Source organism: Quercus suber, unplaced genomic scaffold, assembly GCF_002906115.3.
Source record: "Quercus suber isolate HL8 unplaced genomic scaffold, Cork oak 2.0 scaffold_309, whole genome shotgun sequence".
Lineage (NCBI taxonomy): Eukaryota > Viridiplantae > Streptophyta > Magnoliopsida > Fagales > Fagaceae > Quercus > Quercus suber.
Genome location: NW_027069765.1, coordinates 42,163 through 64,003, shown reverse-complemented (window position 1 = coordinate 64,003; position 21,841 = coordinate 42,163). Strand labels below are relative to the sequence as shown.

Below are 21,841 nucleotides of genomic sequence, written 5' to 3'. Positions count from 1 at the left end.
ACACCAATTTTCAGCCAACAACTTCTAATAACGGAATCCAAAGATGTCCTAATAATGGAACTCATCAATTTTTTTTTTTTTTTTTTATAAACAACAATTTTTATTAATAGAGGAGCCCGAAAACAGCTGATAAGAAAGCAACGACGGTTTGATTGAAGAGTTTGAGTGGTATTATTTATATTTTATTAAAATATGTATGAGTAAATAAATGTATAAAATATATGTAATATTATTTAAAAATTAAAAAATATATGTTTAAGATACTCTATTAAATGGGGTCTAAAATTCTAACATGCTCAATTGTTAATACACCACAAAGGCGAAAATTCTTATAGTTGAATTGACACCTTTTATACATAGAATGTTTGAGAGTTTAAGAGAAAAATGAGATTTGAGTTTTAAAATTAGCAGTATGTTGTAATTATCTTTTAAAACATATATTACAAAAAAAAACAAAAGAGGTCGGGCCAATAACAAAACTATTTGATTATTTGTTTGGCAAAAATATTATTGTGGTCCCTACATTTTAGAGTCATAGTCAATTTGATCCCTATATTTCTATAACAGTCAATTAATCTCTATTATTTTCTACTTAAAATCAATTTGATCCCCACTATTAACTAACTAATGAAAAATAATTACGTGACTAACTATGTGCTTTGTTAGTATACTTGTGGCAAAAATATATATATAAAATCAAATATTTTAACATTTAAAAGACCACATAAGCATCTCAATAATAACAGAAAAAGCCATGTCAAAACAAAAATTAATTTGGAAAAATTAATTTAAAAAAAATAAAGAAAACATTTTTTTTTTAAATCCTCAATTTCGTTAATTTTTTTGTGCATTCTTGCACTTTCTTAGCTACCAAACACAGCCAAAAAATACACCGACATAAAAATCCCAACCAAAATCTACCAGCAGAGAATCTTCTAGTTTCACTTCTTTCTTTTAACAATCTCTTTGCTATATTGCTCTTTTTGGGTGAAATTTCAGCAGAGTTTCAGCCTTTACTAGGATGGCACATTTTCATAGGATTTGCTCTCGTTTATTGTAAGTGCTGCCCTCTAAATATTGGGCATGAGCTAGTAAAGGCCAATATGAAATTAAGCCAATTAGATTGTGTTTAAGTAATTTTGATTGTTTATGATGAGTTTCTCATCCATTTAGGACTTTTTAGGGATGAAAATAGAACTTTTGAAAGTTTAGGGACGAAAAACGAACTTTTGTGATAGTTTAGGGACGAAAATGATATTTTACCCTACTTTATTTTTGGTTCCTTGCCACCCACTTAACTAGCCAATGAGGAAATCTAGTAATACAACAAAATCTCATTATATTTTTAAAATATTTTTTTTATTTTGAGTTGTGGTGTATCTCAATATAATCTTATTTTATTTTATGTTAATCTATGATAGATTGACACTTCACTTGCTATAAAAAAGCCGTAACATTTTGTTATGGTCATTTAAGAAATCTTCTCTTAAAATGGTCTTATGTGATCAATTCTAAATTTAATTTATCTGTCAACAATTTTTAAGTCAATTTATGCTTTTTAGTATATCAAGTGAGAGTTTTAGAGTTTGAATTTTCATTCCAAAGAATAATTCAACTCGGGCTCGGCCACTCAATATGATTAACTAGTTAGATTAGATGAGCATGATTTCTCGTGAATGACAAATTAAAACTTGAAGGGCATCAATTTCTCTTGAACTAATTGAGCTAACAGGTCCCTATCTAATAGGTATTATGTAGGGGCAACTTTTTTTGGAAAATCTTTGCCATCGAATAAATCATGTACGTGTGAAACAAGGGAAGAAGACAATTAAAAGACCTGGGGTCTCCCTATATATCACTGATCATCGGCACGAATAGATGTGTGATTTCTACCTTCTTGAGAGTAGGGTCCATGCTGGGGATGTTACCTGTTATCGTATTGTAGGCACTCACTGATGGTGATAGGCGAATGTTCTTATAGTATGGGTTTGCGGGATGTTTTGCTTTTAGTAATGGACAACCCTTGTTGCCTAAGAACAATGACTAATGAGTAAATTAAATTTATACAATCCTCAAATTATCATTTAAATAATAATATTTCATAGAAATTAGAGTTGACCTTAAAATTAGAGGACAGAGTTGAGAGATTACCTTGCCAGTACGTCAACCTATCTCGTAACATTATATACAAATTAGTACTATTAATTCTATGAGCTTTTAGATGGGAAGTTGAGGCATGGATTTAAGTTGTTCTCTTGAGATGATACATGCTGTCAACAAAAATTTTAGTATAATAGTCTAGCAAACTTGTCGATTATCATTACAAGCCTACATCACTTATAATGCAGAATGTAAAAGAGTTAAGAAACAAAATTAGGAAAAAAAAAAAACGCGTTTTCTTGATATGAAAATTATGTCCTATATCAACTTGTAAGATAAGAAACTGTCTATAATACTATAGATTTTACAATGGATTGGCATGACCAAAAACAATAGAGTTTGAAACTACTTATTACTAGAAAATACAAATGGGCCGTGCTACCTGTGTATAGAGGATCTCTTAGCTCTAAATAATTGAGTGAGAACAGTAGAATCAAAAGCAAAAGTACTGATTATTAAAAAAAAAAGAAAAGAAAAGAAAAGAAAAAAAAAAAGTAAAGTACTATGCTTGATAGCTATTAAAGGGTGAAAATGAGTGTAACGTGACCAAGAAATCAAGATTCTCAGGATCCCGATGAATTTGATATTATTGCTGCTGACTGATTAAGATTATTTCTGCACCTCTGATTTGACCATACTGCAAAAGTATGTGACAAAAGGTCTTCCCACAGGAACACAGATGTTACCTGTTGTTGATTGCAGCCACTCACTGATGGTGATGGACAATCATTACTAGTTGTGCTGGATGTTTTGTTTTTAGTAATGGACAACCCTTACTGCCTAATTAGTCATATTACTAGTGCGTAACCATTAAATCTAGGCAGAGGTGACATGATTATTTCACTTAGTTATGCACTAATGTTCTTTTAACATACATTTACAACAGAAGCAGCTGGGGCCGAGTGATCACAATGGCAAATTAAAATTGAAGGGCATCAATTTGTCATCAACCATGCTGACTGGTCCCTATCTAAATCTTATGGGAAGCGGCACCAACAGCACTTTAATTTTAGTTGTACAAGCTTGCAAGTCCACACAAAAGCACAACAAACATGAACCATGCAACTTGCTTATTGATGATTATTAATACAACACTTCTTTCAGCTGCATTAAAAAAAAAAAAAAAAAAAAACTATCTTAGGATATTAATCATCAAAAAAGTGAAATTTAACAAAAGCATTTTGCTTATACAAATCAATTTTTCCACAAACACAAGCATCTGCTTGGATGGAGATAAACGTCATCCACATTCAAAATAAAAATTTGGAAAGAATAATTTACAGATACACATAAAGGCAATTGCTGTAGTTTCTTGTTCATGCATAACTGCTTGACATCCATGACATGCTACATTCATCATGTTGAATGGAGCATCATCTATCAGTTTTTGTTGCATCCATGAACTGAGCATAGAGTTATAAACAAGGTCAATTATTTAGGACGAATAAAAAAGGAAGCTTCGTTATTGAGCTTTGCCTGTGGAGCTTCATCAATTAGCTATCTTGTGCCAAATTGTAAGACAAGGCTTTTTGGGGAGCAGCCCTGCTTAACAATTTTCACCAGTATAAAATGTACTTCTCCAGTAGATTTAGACTGCAAAATTTTAAAAACAAGGTCAGGGATTCAGGACAAAAGAAGGGGAGAAAATAGAAAAAACAATATTTCCGAGCAATTTGATTATGTTAATTGTTGCATCTCCAATGGAAACTTTTAGTTTGAAACTAGTACACAACCTTAATAATTTGCACATGTAAGCTCTTATAGACTCTTTTTGTGTTTTGGTTCCCCACCACCAGATGTAGCAAATTCTGGAAGAGTAAAGGATTTTGAATATTGTAGAAAAAATTTCTTTATATGAACTCGAGTCCAAAAACAAACCAATAGAAATTTGCCAATTTTATATGAATTTGGGCCACATGATATAAAAAAATAATATAATAATGGGTCCATAATAATTGGGCTTATCCATCTTGGGCCTTGTAAAAATGGGCATTAATTGAAATTTTTTTAAAAGAGAAACACATGGAGAGGGTATTAACTATTAACAGTTATTTATTTATTTTTTTAAAAAAACTATTAACCATTATTTAATACTTTGCTAAGAAAGTAATTCATTCACAAAAAAAAAAAAAAAAGTGGTGGCCCAGGGGTAAATAACTAAATATATACATTCCTTAAATTAAACAAATAATTTTTTTTGAAAAATTAAATTTAAAAAAAAACGGACATTTCTTTTTTGTTATGTTTTAGTTGATACCACTTCTATTTCTTGCAAAGTGACCTTGTCTCCAAGTTCTTGTTCCACGTGTAATAGACAGTTTATTTCGTGTTAATTGTACTGTTGTAGCTATGTATCTTGTTAGACTTTGTTTAATAAAATTGCTAAAGAAACACAACTTTTTCTATACCTCTTTTTTCAAATACTTTCCTCTACTTATGGTTATGTTTAGGGGCCGTTTGGTAATCCTACCAAATAGCCCCTTAGCACCTGTGTTGCATTAAATTTTGTAGAAATGCAATGTAGCTTAGTATGAAAATAATACACATAAAAATAACTTTAAAAATATTATGAGTATGAATGTAGTCGTGCAATACTAATGGTTAGGTACCCTAGCCACGAGTATGAAAGAAGTGGCTGCACAATCTGCAAGCAGGCCATCTTTAAAAGGTTGCAATGGGAGGTGTATGCATCCCTAGAAAAGTTGTTTTGTTGCTTGCAAAGCTTGAAGGTAGGCAAATAGACAGACACAATCATTTAGCTGCTTGATGCTCTAGAAAGGTAGACTGTATGGCTAAATGACTTTTGACCATTAATAAGCTCAATATATCCATAGGCACATCTGCCAATTTTTTGGGGTAGATAAAACAAAAGAAAAGAAAAAGGTTAGCCAAGGCTGGATCATTTTTCCATAGCAGATAATTAAACTAGAAGTTGAGAATGCAGAAAAGTTCAATTTAATTACCCATGAATCAAGAGGACTGAAGCTGTAATCCTATAATAGGTATTTTGATGGCACTTGTGCCTGGATTTCTGATTTATTTCTTATGCTGATGCATGAAGATTTGTAGACTAAAAGAATGAAGCAAAGGAGAAAATCCTGACAGTAATCCCCCAATATGAGCAGAATCGTCCCCACGAGGTACAAATCCAAGGGCCAAATTTATGGCAATAATAAAAGCATGAGAGTTACAAGTTACAAGTGCTGCACACTGAATATTTAGGAGTCAATACCTATTCTCACAAACTAAGAGCATATAAGTTTAGGTTAATCAGATTAGCTTTGACTCTCAGACTGTGACTTTTACCAGCCAAAGACATGAGAGCCAAAAGAATATGTTATCTTATTTGCATAGATTGTCCAATTAGTGAGAAGCTCAGAAAGCATAGTTCCCAATAGGCCAAGAAATGAATTAGATGCTCCAACTGATATGTTTGATTTTGGCATGTCATCATAGAGCTAAAGCCTCCAAAACTGTTAGGGGAATCACCAAGGGGGATTGAACCTAATTAACACTAGCCCTTCTTTCACATGAAATATTATCTTAGGTGATTAATGATCAGAAATTTGAAATTTAACAAAAGCATATACTTGTACATATAAATTTTTCTGTTACAATATTGGAAATCAATACCAGTCCCTATAATGATAAACCTTATAACCAGTCATTAACAAACATGAATATATATGGAAAGAGGTACTTAATGGAAAGAGGTACTTAAGATATGCATAATGCCCATTGCGTAGTTTCCTATTCATGTGTCACTGCTTGACCTTATTTCTTATTGACATCCATGACATAATACATTCACGATGTTGAACGGAGTCTCATTGCTAGCATAGCTACATACATGAATCTAAGTTGAAGCCAAAAATTCAATATGAAACAAAGAAAAAGTTGAAGCCAAACTTACAAAGTGATATTTGCGGTTTAAGTTGGGTTGGCCAAAGAAGAAAACAAACAAGCTGGTGCTAGAGCTGATGTTGGTGATGGACATTAAAAAAACAAAGCCAAAGTTTTTCGTCATCTCTATTTCAGTCTGTCTCACAATCTCCACCACACACTCAAAGGAAACTCTCCTAGTGTTTGATAAGCAAATATTTTTCTATTACAAACACAAAATTATAGAAAGAACACAGTGAAAAGCAAAGTCACAACCTTATAGGACAAAAAACAGCAAACTCATAGAAATACAAACAAATAACAGACCGCTCAGTTTAGCAAACCTCTGATTTGTAGTTAAAAACTAACTTTCCACAATAACCATAGTCATTTTATTTATTAGCAAAACAACTTCATATCTTGGAGTCTATGAAACATATCTTTTACATTTTAATGCGCTCGTCCACAAACCAACATCCTAAATTTCATACTCATAGTGATAAAAAAGGGCCTAAAGCTTAAAATCTATAGCTTAAATTTGTCTGAAAGAAACATATGATATCAAAATTAAGTATCAAACGTTGGTGCTAAAATTAGCAGGTTTTTGAGGCTCTTTGAGTTCAGAAACAACTTTAAATTGAACATATGATTCCAGATAGATATGTAGAAGGGGCAAACAGATTGAACTTAGCATCTGATTTTGGATGGATTGACCCAAGGGAGGTAAGGTCTAAGTAGAGGTTTTTTATCCCCTTCTTCTATCCCTCTTGGGCCTCTTTTTTCCTTGCTTCCAAGTAGAGAGGTTTTTTAAGTTCTGTCTCTGAATATCTTGTACAGTTCTTTTGTCATTTGATTTTTTTATATAGTAAAAAAAAGGCACATACATCTCGAACTCACAAACACATACGTATAGCTCACGGAGACAGCTAGACATGAACAAGGAAGATTAAAAATTTCCAACCAAGAAGAAACTTACAGGGAATTGAATGTATGCATGTCTCCCATTAATAGGCTCGACTGTGAATCCATATACCCTCCCACTAAACCATGAATAGCCCTGTGTGCAAGGAGGGCTGAGCACACGTTTCAGATGCCTTGCTCAGAACAACACAGAACATGTAATTAGGATTTGCAAAACAATCAAACAAAGGCTTATGATTTTCCCATCAATTAGTAGGACAAGGGACAGAGGAAGGAACTGTAAATTTTCCCCCTATACTGATTTTAGACTTCTCCAAATACATTTTTTTTTTGATAAGTCGACTTCTCCAAATACATGAATATCTCTTTAGACATAAACGACAGCTTGACACTTGTCTAACATGCACAATATAGATAACATGCATGCAAGTAAATGACCAAAACAGGAGTAAGTCTAAAATGCACATTATAGATAACATTAATTTTTAACACTATGATTTTTGGGTGTTTTACGCAGTCCAACATGTTCCTCCAACATGACATGTGTTTTCCATAAATCATGGCTAACTATAAGTTTCCACATCAGATTATAGGACATTGTAAGAACAATTAATTTTAATAAACTAACCATTATATTTGAGATAGATACTCATCTTACGCAGCCCAACATTGACATCAGCTTTCTATTGCAGTACACACAAATGAGATCACAATTATATCCCCATTAAGCAACCCTGTCATGAGGGAGAATTCTATCCATGAACGTTACAAATGAAGGAAAGCTTAGGAATAGCAATACAAATCCAAACCAAACATCATCAATCAACAACTGGAATCTTTTTCCTAATCTTATTCCAAATTGATCTACATTAACAACATGAATAGAAATAAAACAATTTATTTACTTCTGAAGCACAATAAGGAGCAAAATTAAGGACTCATTTGTCAATTGAACAAACAAAACACAAGTTAAGGGAAAATTATATCAAGTACCATGACTAGTAGTTTTAATTTGTGACCACCTAGATGGGATTCTCTCTTTGAGATTGATCTTGATCTTTCTTCATCATCCATTGCAAGTTTTTTGTGTTAATCTGCTAGGCTTATGCTATTTGTAAAATCCAGAGGACCTGTCTTTGATCTGAATCATAAGTGCCAAACAGATTAAGATTATCTTGAGATGAGCTAGATGTGACCTAGTTGACAATCATTTGAAGCATAGAGAGTACCAGTGTCCAATTAATGTGACAATTGTCAATGATTTTAGGAAGTCCAGCCAAAAAAAATTTGGGCGTAGTCCTCCAAATTTCCTACAGAGAGAGTAATCTTTCACACAAATTTCAAATCCACAAATTATCATGTGTAGAAACTTATTAATATCACATAGCCCAGTCCACATTAAATTAGGGATCTCAAAAATCTCAAATTTTAACTCCACGTGACCATAACATGGAAAACCAAAATAAATGCTAAATCAAATTGCATTACCTTACAAACCACTGAAGTCCTTCATGAGCTCCTGCTACTCTGAATGAATAAGCTCTTGATTTGCACAAACAAATAATTATCAAAGAAATAAATTGGAGCTGTTTGCAAGGTGAAGACAACTACGTAGGCTAAATCTTAAAACTTATTAATGGCAAAGAAAACATATTTACTATACGATGTGATCCTGTGTGCTTTAGACAGTCTCATATGTGCCATATGACCACTCCCTCTTAAGCAAGATATGCTTACCCATAAGGAATATAGTTGAGTTTAGCTTGCAAAAATAAACAAAATGTAGGTACACTAGAAAAAAAAACAAATAGCACAAGACCATTTTGTTAAGATTTACTGGTAAAATTATTTTGCAGTGTTAAACCTGATCTACTGCAACTTCTAAGATCACTGTGCCCATAAAAATATCTAACAATATAATGGATCGTTTCTCATTCCCCTTTATCCTCTGCAGATTTTGAGAGTATAGATTTTCTCTGACTCATAATTAATTGCTTAAGACACACAATCAATACAAGATTACAACTCAACCATCAGGAACTCTCTTTTCAACAAGAAGTATATGTTCAAATCAATCCAATAAATTTTCAAGTGTTAACTCTTTGTTTTGTTAAAATAGCTATTTAGATGAATGAAGCTTACCACTGTAGCAGCCCATTAACTTGACAACACAGGTACCACTCTTAATATATTACGATTGAAGATGGATTGCATGAATTATTTCTTGAGCCTCCAGACAGTAGTGTTGCAACCAAAGGATAATGTATAACCGACACTAGGAAGAGCATGATATCTTATATAAGAGTCTCAATATCAAACCATGGTTTTGTATCAGGAGATATACATGACCATCAGATTTTAGAGTTGCGTATGCCTCGAGGAGTACTGGAATGTCATTGTCAATTGTCTTCAGCATTCCTACCGCTGCAACTGTAAGCCACACCTCATAATTTCCTGCGTCAAACGGGGCGTTAAAAAAAATCACGCACTATGACTCGAAATCATTTTCATCCCTATTTTAATGATCGTACCTATCTCAAGGAAAGAACACAAACCCAAAGAGTGGCAAGGAAGGCAGCAGGAAGGGATTGATCCTTCTGGTTCTGAGGGGAGAATCAAATAAATCCTAAAAAAGGGAGAGTTAAAGTCACCCCAAACTTCAATAACAAAGGCTTCATTTCCCTCAGTATCATCAATTATAAAAACTCTACTTGTAACTAAACGTCATGATCCCTGACACACAAACACACAAAAACTCAATAAAACTGATCAATAAAATGTTAATATAGTTTTAACAACTATAATCATTAATCTAAACACAATTGGATTTAAAAAATTGATATAAGACATATAAATATATATATATATTAAAGGTAACCAGAAATAATAGGGACAAAGTAGCAAAAAACACAGATTGAAAATGATGATCATGCAAGTAATCAACGAATTTCACCTCATCGTTCATCTTTAAAGTTTCTATCTTCTTCTGTGTATGTCAATCGCCCTGTTCTGTTCAGCTCTGCAAAAAACCTTCTTATCATTCTCTATTCCACTTCTTCATCCACCTTATACTTAGTCCAATCTTCTTTTTTGATAAGTCCTTATGCTTAGTCCCATCTTCTTCATCACTAATGTCCTCAATCTTGTATACCTTAACCACATAATCTTTGTCATTGATTTATTACCCAGATTCATTATCTTGATCATCATCAATCCACATGCATGCCTAAAAGAAAAGCATAAGATTTATGTCACATTATTCTAAATAGCCAAAATAAAGAAACTCCATAAAGACCCATACTTTAGCTGATCCTAAACCATATTCAATTACACTACAATAATCATGTTTTTCTTTGACATCATGTACAATATCTTTTTGAAACCATTTCCCTTGAATGAACTTTTTATGGGGAAAAAAAAAGAAAAAGAAAAAAGAATCTACACAAACAACAATTCCTGGTTCTTTTTCTCTATGCTGATGCAGCCCACAATTTCCTTAATAGGCACACTAGAAGGCCAACTTGATGGATAAACCTCACCGTGTTTGACCAAGTTTTCATCTTCAAAATCCTGCTCAGGTTACAGGTTGTTCCCCCTTTACTTCATGTGGAACATCTTTCCTGATAGGCACCCCACCAAACCAACTTGCTAAATAAATTATATTACATTTAATCAAATACTATTTTTCTACGAACTACTCTCAATGCCTTGCATTTACATTATTTTTAGCTCAAGATAATGGGTGTAGAGATTTTCCATTAAATCTGTTCTTTTCTTTTACTTTTTAATTTGTTCATCTTAGCACCCAAAAATAACTTTTATATCATTGCATAACCCCTACTCTGACCATGTTCGTTACAATGCACCAAAATCGTTATTTATCAAATCAAGAAAGCAAAAAATAACTCAATCTGCTACACACAACTAAAATAAGTGTTAGGGACCTTAAAGGTTTCACTGAAAAAAAAAAAAAAAAAAAAAAAAAAAAAACATGTGAAGTGCCACATGACTTACCTATAACCAAATCAATGGTTCTTAAGTTCGCATCTTGTATAGAGGCTGACAGTTCCTAAATGAAGGAATTGTCACGTTCTAGTGCTACATTTACCATTTGCTAAACTGAAAAGGGGCAACTCAAGCAGTTGAAATTACATTAACGTCTCTAGCACCATGTCAGAAAGCAAAATGAAGGAAATAATAGGCAGCCCTTGAAGTTAGAATTAGTCACTACACATACAATCCTCTCCAAGTTCTTTCTTTACTATATTTCAAAACTGAGATGTTCACAATTTCCAGGCATGGCAAACAACACGGATAGCTCCAAAGCAAGACTTACATCCTAGCATCCATACCTAAATCCCCTGAGATATCCGCATACTCATGTCCTGCTAGTCTTTTGTATGCATCATTTCAAGAAGAAGTTAACTTCAACAATTACTATAACCATGTGCCCATTTTCGTTGTCTTTTCACAATAAATTCAAAGAGTCCAGTGGCACCTTCAAGATAAAATCGTTACTCTGCGAACAAGCAACATTCCACATCTTAGCTAACAAGGGAAACATACATTGCTATGAATCTTTCATAAAATTTATAACCTACAAGAATTTGGTGAAGCTAATTCAAGAAAGATTGATTCTCTTTAAAATTGGCAGATTTGATCAAGAAGAATTAATGCAGGGAAACACTTCAAAAAGAATAAAGTCAATGAGAACATAATTGACCTGGGCAGCATCCTGGATTGAACAATGATCCAAACACATGCATAATTACTTGATGGATGTCCCCCAGCCAGCATCCTGGATTGAACAATGATGATCATTTAAAGACGCTTAAGTTTGTTTGAGATAAAAGCAAAGAATAGCAAGGAGAAAAGTGGAACAGGTTCAACCTGAATCACCTGAATAAGGGAGACAATATTGACATTGACATGGAATAGTAGGAATGTATCTAGGGTTTAATTTTTTTTATTTCACCAAATGGCGAATGCAAAAACATATTTTTATCAAGATGGTTAAGATTAATCACATGAATTAGTAATAAATCAAAGAAAAAATAACAAATAATATATAGCTCAAATAACAAGCAAGCCAATAAAAACATGGAATTGAAATCAAGAACAAAAAAAAATATTACAAGAACATCTTATATTATGAAAAAACTTGAAGAGAGTTTCATAAACAGAGGCTTTAGATCTCTCTTTGCTCTCGCCATCATCATTGGAAAAAACTCTACTTGTAGCTAAAAATTAATGATCCCACACATGCACACACAAAATTTTATTGAAATCAATCAATAAAAAGTTAATATAGTTTTATCTAGTATAATCACTGATCTAAACATACAATGGAATTCAAGCAATTAATCGAAGATAGAAATGTTAAAGGTAACTAGAAATAAGAGGCATAAAGTAGCAATATAAACGTAGATTTAAAGGTAATGATTGAGCAATTTAAAAGGGAATCTGACCTCCTCATTCATTGTCTTCTTCAACACCCTACTCTTACTACCCAGTCTCATCATAATGTACTATCTGTCTTCTTCTGTGCATGCCAACTGCCCTGTACTATCCAGGTTTAAAAATCCTCTTCATCAACGTTTACTTCCACTTGTTCATCTGCCTCAAACCCAGCCCCATCATCTTTCTCATGATTACTGCCCTCAATCTTGTCCACCTTAACCACATCAACAGTGTTTTGGAAGCATAGAGCATCGTCCCACCTGTCCAAAACGTCTTTCGGAAGCACTGCCCTGCAAGCATCGAGTTCTATGACACCCTTGCAGTCCAATCCAGGGCAAGTAACAACGGTTAGGCTCTCTTGGATCTTTGTGGCAACATGTTTGCCAATGCAATCAGAGCAAAATAAGTGAACACAGCTCTCAGTTTTGAACATCTGGTCGCTATCTTTCCTTTCCACACAAATCTCACAGAAGCTATATGATGATTCTCCAGCTTCTTTTGCTGGCTCTGGTTCCGGGGTTGGAAGAATTGCTTGTATTGTTGGCGTTGGCGATGACAGTAATGGCAATAAGGTTAAGGCTTCATTGTTGGCCAATTTGGAAGTGATCACAGAGCCCATAAGAACCTCTTGGAACTGCAACTCTTCTGCATACTTCTCATCAGATACAGGCAAAATCACATCTTCTTTTTCATCAAACACTACTGAGAAGTAGAAATCATCTACTTCTGAGTAGTTGAAATAACCCAAAATGAACAAAACCCACAATGACCCATATAATAATATTAAACAAAAAAATGAACAAGAAAAATAAAATATAATAGAACCCATACCACTGAGAGATTAAAGCAACAAGGATCACAACCCAAAAAAATAGAATGATTTGGTGGCGGTAGTGTGTTTGTGATATTGGGAAAATTTATCAAGGGACATGGTTGGTATTATAATTAATTGTTTTTGATGGGATAAATATAGAAGTTAAGTTAATTGCGTCTATTTTCACAAATCCATACATGTATTTGTATATTTGATAGGATAGTTTTGCAAGAAAAGAAGAGTTACCTCTAAATCAATGCTCTCTAGAAGTTGACCGTCTTTTTGCACATATTCATAATCAATTTTGATGTTTGGAATGTGAGAAATGTTGGGCCAGTAATCTCTTATCCATCTTTCGCAACGCTGCTTGAGAATTGGACATGCATTGATTTCCAATTCCTTTAGTAATGGAGTATTACGCAGGTAGTCTGGCAGAGACTTTAGATTGTCGCATGTCTGAAGTCTCAAGGAATGAAGAAGTGGCATTATTTTAATTTTTGGAGTATTATTAGTAACAAAAGCATTAGCACTATTATCTTTTTTTTCTTCTTCTATTGTTCCTCCCATCCCAGTCCATTCTTCCCACTCCTCCAAATATTCAAATGTGAGAGATTTAAGGTTTGGGAATATGATGATGTCTTTGTTGTTGGATGATTCTGATAATTCTTCTTCTTCTATGTCTATTCCCAAAAATTCATCTCCCACCTTTCGAATCATTGGAGCTTCCCTTATTTCTAATTCCTCCAGCAACGGCAGCTTCCCCAAAGGAGGCAACTGCTCTAGGTTTGGGCACACTCTGATAATAAGCCTTTTCAAATAGGTCAATTTGGACATCATCCAATTAGGATACATTGTGGCGCCCTTATAAAAATCAATTTCTAAAGATTCCAAGCAGGGAGGTGGCTCTAAGGCATTTAGAATGGCTACATCTTTCTCCATTTTTCTTCTTCTTTCTTCCTCTGTCTCCTCTTCCTCTTCCTTTTCAATTTCGTCTTTCATTTCCTCTAATGTGTTAAAAAATATCCCCAAGTAACGGAGTTCCTTCTTCTTCTTCAATGTATTCTCGATCGCACCAAAATCTACCACATTACTCAACCCTACTATTTTAAGTTTCCCTTGAATGTGGTTCAAATGTTCTAATTCTCCCGGTTTACATATTTCTTCACCCTTACCTACAGGAAAGTATTGTAATGTTTTAAGACAAGTTAATCTCCCAATGCCCTTTGGAAATGATTTTATTCTAACTTCATCATACCATTCACACTCCAACAGGAGGTGTCTTAAATTAATTAGTTTACCTATCCCTTGGGGTAATTTCTTAAGATCCCAACACTCACTAACATCCAAACTTTGTAAATTACATAAATTACATATACTTTCAGGCAATTTTTCTATCATTAAGTCAGATAACTTGAGGTATCTTAAATGTATCAATTTTTCCACCTCATTTGAAAGTTCCAAAATGTACCGACCTTTCAAATGTAATGTACGTAGGCATGTCAAATGGTTGAATAACTTGGATTGGACAATCTGAGAAGACATAAAATATAAATAGAGAAAGCGTAGATTTTTTGCTTCATAAACAAACTCAAGAAATGTTTCTTCAACCATTAATGACAACTGGCGAGCCCTCTTAAAGTCTTCCTCAACCTCTTCATCACCTTTAATTGTGAAGCATACATCTTTTGTCATTTTCTGTGCAAAGTCATGCACAATATCATGCATTTTACAACTTTTAATTCTACCATCAATTTTATCCTCCTCAAAATCTTGGAAAAAAGAGCGCATGGCTAATTTTTTAAAGTACTTTTCTGCTATGTCTTCCATCTTCATATTTTGTTTTGAGTCAATATATCCTTGTGCTATCCAATGAATGACTAACTCAAATCTATCAATGACATGATCTTTTGGGAAGACAACACAAAATAAGAAGCATTGTTTTTCTGCTGGGGACAATTCATGATAACTCAACAACAATGGTACCAAAAGACCTTCTTGAACATTTTCTAAATCCCACAAACTACTTTCCAAAACTTCTGCCCACTGTTCTTTTCTTCTCTTGTTGCACATGTAACCCCCTATAAGCTTTGCAGCAAGCGGCAAGCCTTGGCATTTACCTGCTAGTTGTCTACCTAGGGGTTCAAGATCCTTACGTTGATCTATATTTTCATCAAAAAATGCTATTTTCTTAATAATCAACCAACAATCATCAATAGTTAAATTCCCTAAGTTGATTATGCGGGTTTTGGTGCTCCCCATCATGTGCGCAACTTCCTCATTACGTGTGGTGACTAGAATTCTACTACCTTGGGCACCATGTGTGAGAGCATCTTTGAAAGGCTCCCACTTTTCAGACTCTTTGGGGATGTCTTTAGCCCACACATCATCAAAGACAAGAAAGAACTTTTTGTCCTTAATCAAATCACAAACTATACGCAATAGAGGTTGCAATATAGTAGTGGTATTTTTGAGGGATTCATGTTTAGGGTCAAGCTCTTGGATGATTGCTTTGGCAACGTTGCACTCATTGAAAGGGTCAGAAACACTAACCCACATTATTTTATCAAAATGAGCTATTACTTTTGGATGATTATAGGCGAGTTTGGCAAGAGTTGATTTTCCTATACCGCCTATACCCACCAAGGAGATGACAAGAGGATTGCTTTCTTGTTGACTACCCACGCCTAATAGGTTGTTCAGTGGATCATCCTTGTACTCGTTACGGCCAACTATTTTAGAAACATCCACAATGGACATAATTTCTAGTCTTTCAACTCTTTCAGGTTGACTATTCGAGTCAATCCCAAACTCCTGTTTGCCTTTGAGAATATTAGCTAATGTTTCATTCAGTTTTTTTATCTTGTGACCAACCTCATGACGAACAGAAACATTGTCAACTTGACGAAAGCAACATGATGGAGAGGGAAGGAAGGACCATACCTTCTTCATTTTTTTCTCAAGTGGGGCAGGAGCGTTACTATGAGCAGCTTTTTCTCCTCCTTCTTTCTGAATTTGTAATTTGATCTTTGCAGTTTTCCAGGTGTCCAACACGTCATCCATCATGTAGTATGCATCTTCGAGCTTATCATACCAAAGCTTCACAGCTTCATCCCTCAGTCGTCTTTCCTCGGCCTTGTTGAGCATCGCCTGGACCATTTTGAAATTGTATTGAAGATTTTGGAGTTCATCATCAACTCCAACAAGCAACTGTAGCTCCTGTAGAGCCTGCTGGGCTGCGAATGAACCCAACTGCTTCAAGAGATCAGTAACGAGTGACGGTAGTCCACTATCCATAGTTAATGGAGACTGAAAGTTATAAGTTGAGAATACAATAAAGAAACAGAATGCGAATGACAAAAATAAGGAGCAAAGTGAGAAACAGATTACGCAATAGCAGGTGTGCTTGTGCTTCTTCACCCCTATTATTCGGCTTTTATAACGAACTAGCCGTCTCAGTGAATAATGAAAACATTTAATTTTTATTTATTAATATAATTTCTGTTTTTACTGAGGATATGATATATGTTATCGGTAACATGATACCCTCATCTTAAATGTTATTATTGGTCTTTATTTATTCGAGTAAAAAGAAAATATTGGTCATTAAGTATTGCATTTGATTTTTTTTTTCTTTTTTGATAATTAAAAAATTTACTAAAAAATGTGCTAAGAATATCTGTTAACAAAATCTTAAGAATATGTGGGCCATGAAGTATTCCAATGTGATGGTAATATTCATATCAGTTTTAATTAGAATTTATATTTTACGGTGTGTATTGTGGAATGAGGATGGCTCATCATGTTCATAGACTCATAGGTTCCAACCTCCAACAAGTCCATATTCTGTTGAACAAAACCATTACTGCTAAAAAAAAGTGTTGTTAGTCCACACAAGATCCAACAGGGAAGCAGGAGCAACAACACTTCAATTTTAGTTGCACCAGCCATTCAAGCTATGATGATTTTTTTACAGGTCCACACAAAATAGCTACAAACATGAAAATTTAAATATGGAAACAATTCTTCTCAAAGTGAACTCATTGATATGATATTAAGCAAGCTCTCTAGGTGAAGATTATTAACACTTCAGCAATATTATCCACAATATTGCCACTAACCCAAGCAATTTACATACTTTGGAAACCACTTGACATATACTGTACACCGTTATAATATGAGCAAAGGGTAATATCAAATATACAAACAGTGTTTTTCAAAAAAGATTATGCATGCATATTCATAAGTTTTGGTATCAAATATTGGGGAACTAAACCGAATTCCTGGTGTTTATAATCTTGTGGTTTTGACTGATTTTTTTTTTTTTTTTGGGTAATATTGAGGAGAAATGAGCTACCTGACATACACCAGGAGACCTACAGATTATAGCAATCGCTGAGACCTCCTTCAACTATGTCTAGGCCATCAACTACTCTTTCGGTTGAGACAATTGTGGTTGCTTCAAAAACAGTGTTATATACTACTCATTCCATCCCAATTTTTTTGTCATGTTTGAATAAAGTCAAATTTTTTAAGGAAACATCATTTATTGTTTTATTTACCTTATAAAAATGTATAATTTTACAAAACTACCTTTAAATAAATTTATCAATTTAAAAAAAAAAAAGTTATTCTTAATGAGGCAACTAAAAAGATGCTCCAATTAGATTGATTTTTTAAATATTTGTTAGTTTTATTTTCAAATAGATTTGAAAATAAAGTAGAGGTATCAGGTATAATAAGAACATTAGTAAATTAATGACTTTTATTTTTAGAAACAAGATAATATTTTAGGACATTTTAAAATTAAATAGAGTACAAACAAACTGGGACAGATAGAGCATATATATAGGTGAATAATCTTACGGTTTTTTTCTTTTTCTTTTTTGTCTTTGGCAATAAATTCCTCCTTCAACTTTGTCTAGGTCATCAAACTACTCTTTCAGTTGAGACTATTATGGTTACATCAATAATTCAATTACAGCTGCAGGTATATTTTTTTATTTCAAACAAGCCAACATTGTCGGCCTTTTTCTTTTTCTTTTTTGTCTTTGGCAATAAATTCCTCCTTCAACTTTGTCTAGGTCATCAAACTACTTTTTCAGTTGAGACCATTATGGTTACATCAATAATTCAATTACAGCTGCAGGTATATTTTTTTATTTCAAACAAGCCAACATTGTCGGCCTTTTTCTTTTTGTCTTTGGCAATAAATTCCTCCTTTAACTTCATCTAGGTCATCAAACTACTCTTTCAGTTTAGACTATTATGGTTACATCAATAATTCTTTTTTTTGAGAAACACATCAATAATTCAATTACAGATGCAGGTATATTTTTTTTTATTTCAAACAAGCCAACATTGTCGGCCTTTTCAGATTCTTCGCAATCGACGGGACTTTTTATAGGCCATTTTTTTGGTTTTCCATTGTCGTGGTTTTAAAAACCAAACCAGATGAGCCTATTCAACCGGTTAAATTGGGAATGGCCACCAGTTCGGTCCGAGAATCGGAGGCAAATTCCATTGTCATGGTTTTGGTTTTCCTCTCTTTATTTATTTATTTATTTTTTTGGAGAATCTAATAAGGTAAGTTAATGTGGCTGTTAACTGTAAACGATTTTATTCTTTCCTTTAAAAGACCATTTAAGAGTACACATATAATACCATTGCGCTTGGTACGGTGGTGATCACCTTCGCAAGTATAAGTGCTTGTAGGATGTGGGGGACAAAGGTCGGGGTTCAAGTCTCCAAGAGGAAGTTTCACATGCATATAGTAAAAATTCTATCTTGTATATATAAAAAAAAAGTACACATATAATAATTTTATAAAAATATTCCAACACTTATTGAAGATTATTAATACCAACACTTCTTTCGGCTGCAATACTATCTTAGGATATTAATGATCAGAAAAGTGAAATTTAACAAAAGCATCCTGCTTGGATGGCGATGAACGTGATATCCAGTCATTTACATTCATATAGAAATTTGGAAAGAATAATTTACACGTACTAATACACATAAAGGCAATATGTTGGTAGCAATGTTTAAGTATTGTTGTTCAGTCTTCAATGTTGTGGAAATACGTAAAAGACTTTTTTATTACTTTTTGGACTTTGAAGGAAAAAGCTCAGTAGTATATTACGCTTTTTCCATGCTGTTTAAAAATGTACATGTATGAATATATACTGCTTCTAATTAACAAGATTCAACAATTGATAGTTCCGTGTTGGCTGTTTTTTTGTCCGTTTATTTAGTTCAAATAGGCTTCTAAAGAGGCAAATCAAACTACTCATATTTTGGTTTCATGTTATTTAAAAAACAAGTATTCAAGTTGTTTATTTTTTGGCTCTGTTCCTTTTGTTTTTTGTGATGAATTAGCTGTTGAGCAAGCTAGAATTTGGAACTATTGTTTAAACAACAGTTTTAGTGTTTAAACAACAATAACACTTCTGACATGTATTTCTATAACATTCAAACATGTATTTTCAAAACACTGAAAATTGAACAATAGTACTTAAACACTGCTACCAGACGAGCAAGTTTCTTAACTGTTGTTTTTTGGTTTTTTTGTTAATAAAAATTGTTGTTTATCCTAAAAAAAAAAAATAAACAATTGATAAGTTTCATTGTTAGGACAGCTTTGGATTCCTAAACCAACTCTCATATATTTTTCTTCAATACAATAGTAGAAAAATGCCATGTATAGATTCTTCACCTTCGCGACAAAAGAAATCATAGCTAATGTGCCATATCTTCCAAAGAGGTGTTTCTCTACAAAACCATGGGACCATGCTTCTAGCTAGGCTACAAATAAATACATCTTAATGAGAATCTAATTTAATTACCAAAATTCATCACCTATGACAACAAACAACTATAGATTTTATAAAGGATTGAATGACAAAAATCAATAGCGGACTGTCAACTAGGGAAAGTTGATTCATTGATGAAAGGAGAAAAAGGCCATTGGCTGTGCTAGTGCTAGCTACTAAAGTCTGTAGAGAGACTCAAAAGTGTATAAGCAAAAATAGGAAAATAAAAATTTTCAATAGTTTAGGAATAAAAAAAATGAAAATCAGGATTAACTAGTTAGATGAGTATGGCTTCTCATGAACGACAAATTAAAATGGAAGGACATCAATTTCTCAAGAACAAAGCTGACAGGTCTTGTCTAAATTTGCCACTAACCCAAGCAATTTACATCCTTTTGAGACTACATGACATATACTGTACACCGTTATAATATGAGCGAAGGGTAGTAATGTAATATAAAATATACAAACAAAGTCCTTCAAAAAGATTATCATAATTTTAGTATCAAATATTGGGGGAACTAAACCAGAAATCACAAATCTTAAAAATAAGTACATCTTATTAAGATTATAAATAAATTTATTACCAAAATTCATCACCTATATTTTTGATAATCAAATTCATCACCAATATATGATAACAAACAACGATAGATTTTATAATGGATAGTGCATATTCATAATTTTAGCTATCAAATATAGGGGAACGAAGCTGAAGTAGGCTTGGTGTTTATAATCTTGTGGGTTTGAGTTTTTTTTTTTTTTTTTTTTAATATATATATTGATGGGACTGACGAAGTTCATGAACTTACTGACGATTACATCAGCACGGACGATTCCATGCCCAGACTAGGTGAGTCAATCACACTCTTTACTGACGAACATATCCGGACCATTCAATGCAGACAAAACGGTTCGAGAGACAACTGTACAATCCGTTGGAAGGTAATAATGGCACACTAAAGGGCCTCAGGCGTTACGAAAAGGAGCATTAAAGACCTTCATAACTACCTAACGGCTAGAGGCCAGGAAAGGGTATATAAGCCTCCCACATTGCTGAAGAAGAGGTAGATACACACAGAAAACTCACTGAGACATTTTCTTGAATTCTTTCCAATTGCATTGTATTGTTTAAGCATTCTTTTACTAACTTTGGCATCGGAGGCGTCGTGGCAGGCACCACACCGGTGTTCATCTCTAAGGGCTGGAAGATCGTCTCAGTCCATCGAACAAGCACTGACGAGTTCACACTCATCAGTTTGGCGCCGTCTGTGGGAACCTATTCTTCGCGTTCAAACTCGAAATAGCAGTTTCCTACCCTTGTTCATTTCAAGATGGAGTCCAATCAAAATCCCGCAGCCCTAGTTCAACAAGTCCTGGCACTTGCAGCCACGGTAGAAGAGCTGACTAAGCAAAACCATGAGATGAAGCAACGACTTCAGCAGGAGGAAAATCGCTTGAAAGGAAATCAAGAAGGTGAAGGGGAAAGTTGCAGAAGAAGCGACCATCGAGGGCCAAATACTCCCGTCGAGCAAAATTCGGACATTCTTCGGGAAATGAGGAGGGAGATGGACGAACTAAGGAATGCCATCAAAGAAAAAACAGATCGAAGCGTGGATCGACTGGTTCGGGCGACGGATTCACCATTCACAACAGCCGTCCTCGACTGCCCAGTGCCTTCAAAGTTCCGGCTACCTCAGCTCGAGCCCTTTGATGGGCTGAAAGACCCCCAAGATCACCTGAATACTTTCAAAACAACCCTGGGGCTTCAACAGCCCCCAGACGAAATACT

The 21,841-nt window shown here is 33.9% G+C and overlaps 1 protein-coding gene across 1 annotated transcript in view; it reads right to left on the bottom strand.

Annotated features, from left to right (window-relative positions):
* Positions 1-16,531, bottom strand: part of LOC112041048 (putative disease resistance protein RGA3) — a 40,863-nt gene extending 24,332 nt beyond the window's left edge. The window contains exons 1-9 of the mRNA XM_065782668.1: positions 13,484-16,531; positions 12,432-13,075; positions 11,687-11,761; positions 11,316-11,482; positions 9,917-10,189; positions 9,495-9,696; positions 9,106-9,417; positions 8,193-8,505; positions 7,957-8,104 (exon numbers count right to left, since the gene is read on the bottom strand). Coding sequence (XP_065638740.1) covers positions 12,539-13,075; positions 13,484-16,531 — 3,585 coding nt within the window. The 3' untranslated portion in view covers positions 7,957-8,104; positions 8,193-8,505; positions 9,106-9,417; ... (3 more) ...; positions 11,687-11,761; positions 12,432-12,538. The remainder of the gene's footprint in view (positions 1-7,956; positions 8,105-8,192; positions 8,506-9,105; positions 9,418-9,494; positions 9,697-9,916; positions 10,190-11,315; positions 11,483-11,686; positions 11,762-12,431; positions 13,076-13,483) is intronic.
* Positions 16,532-21,841: the final 5,310 nt, after the last annotated feature.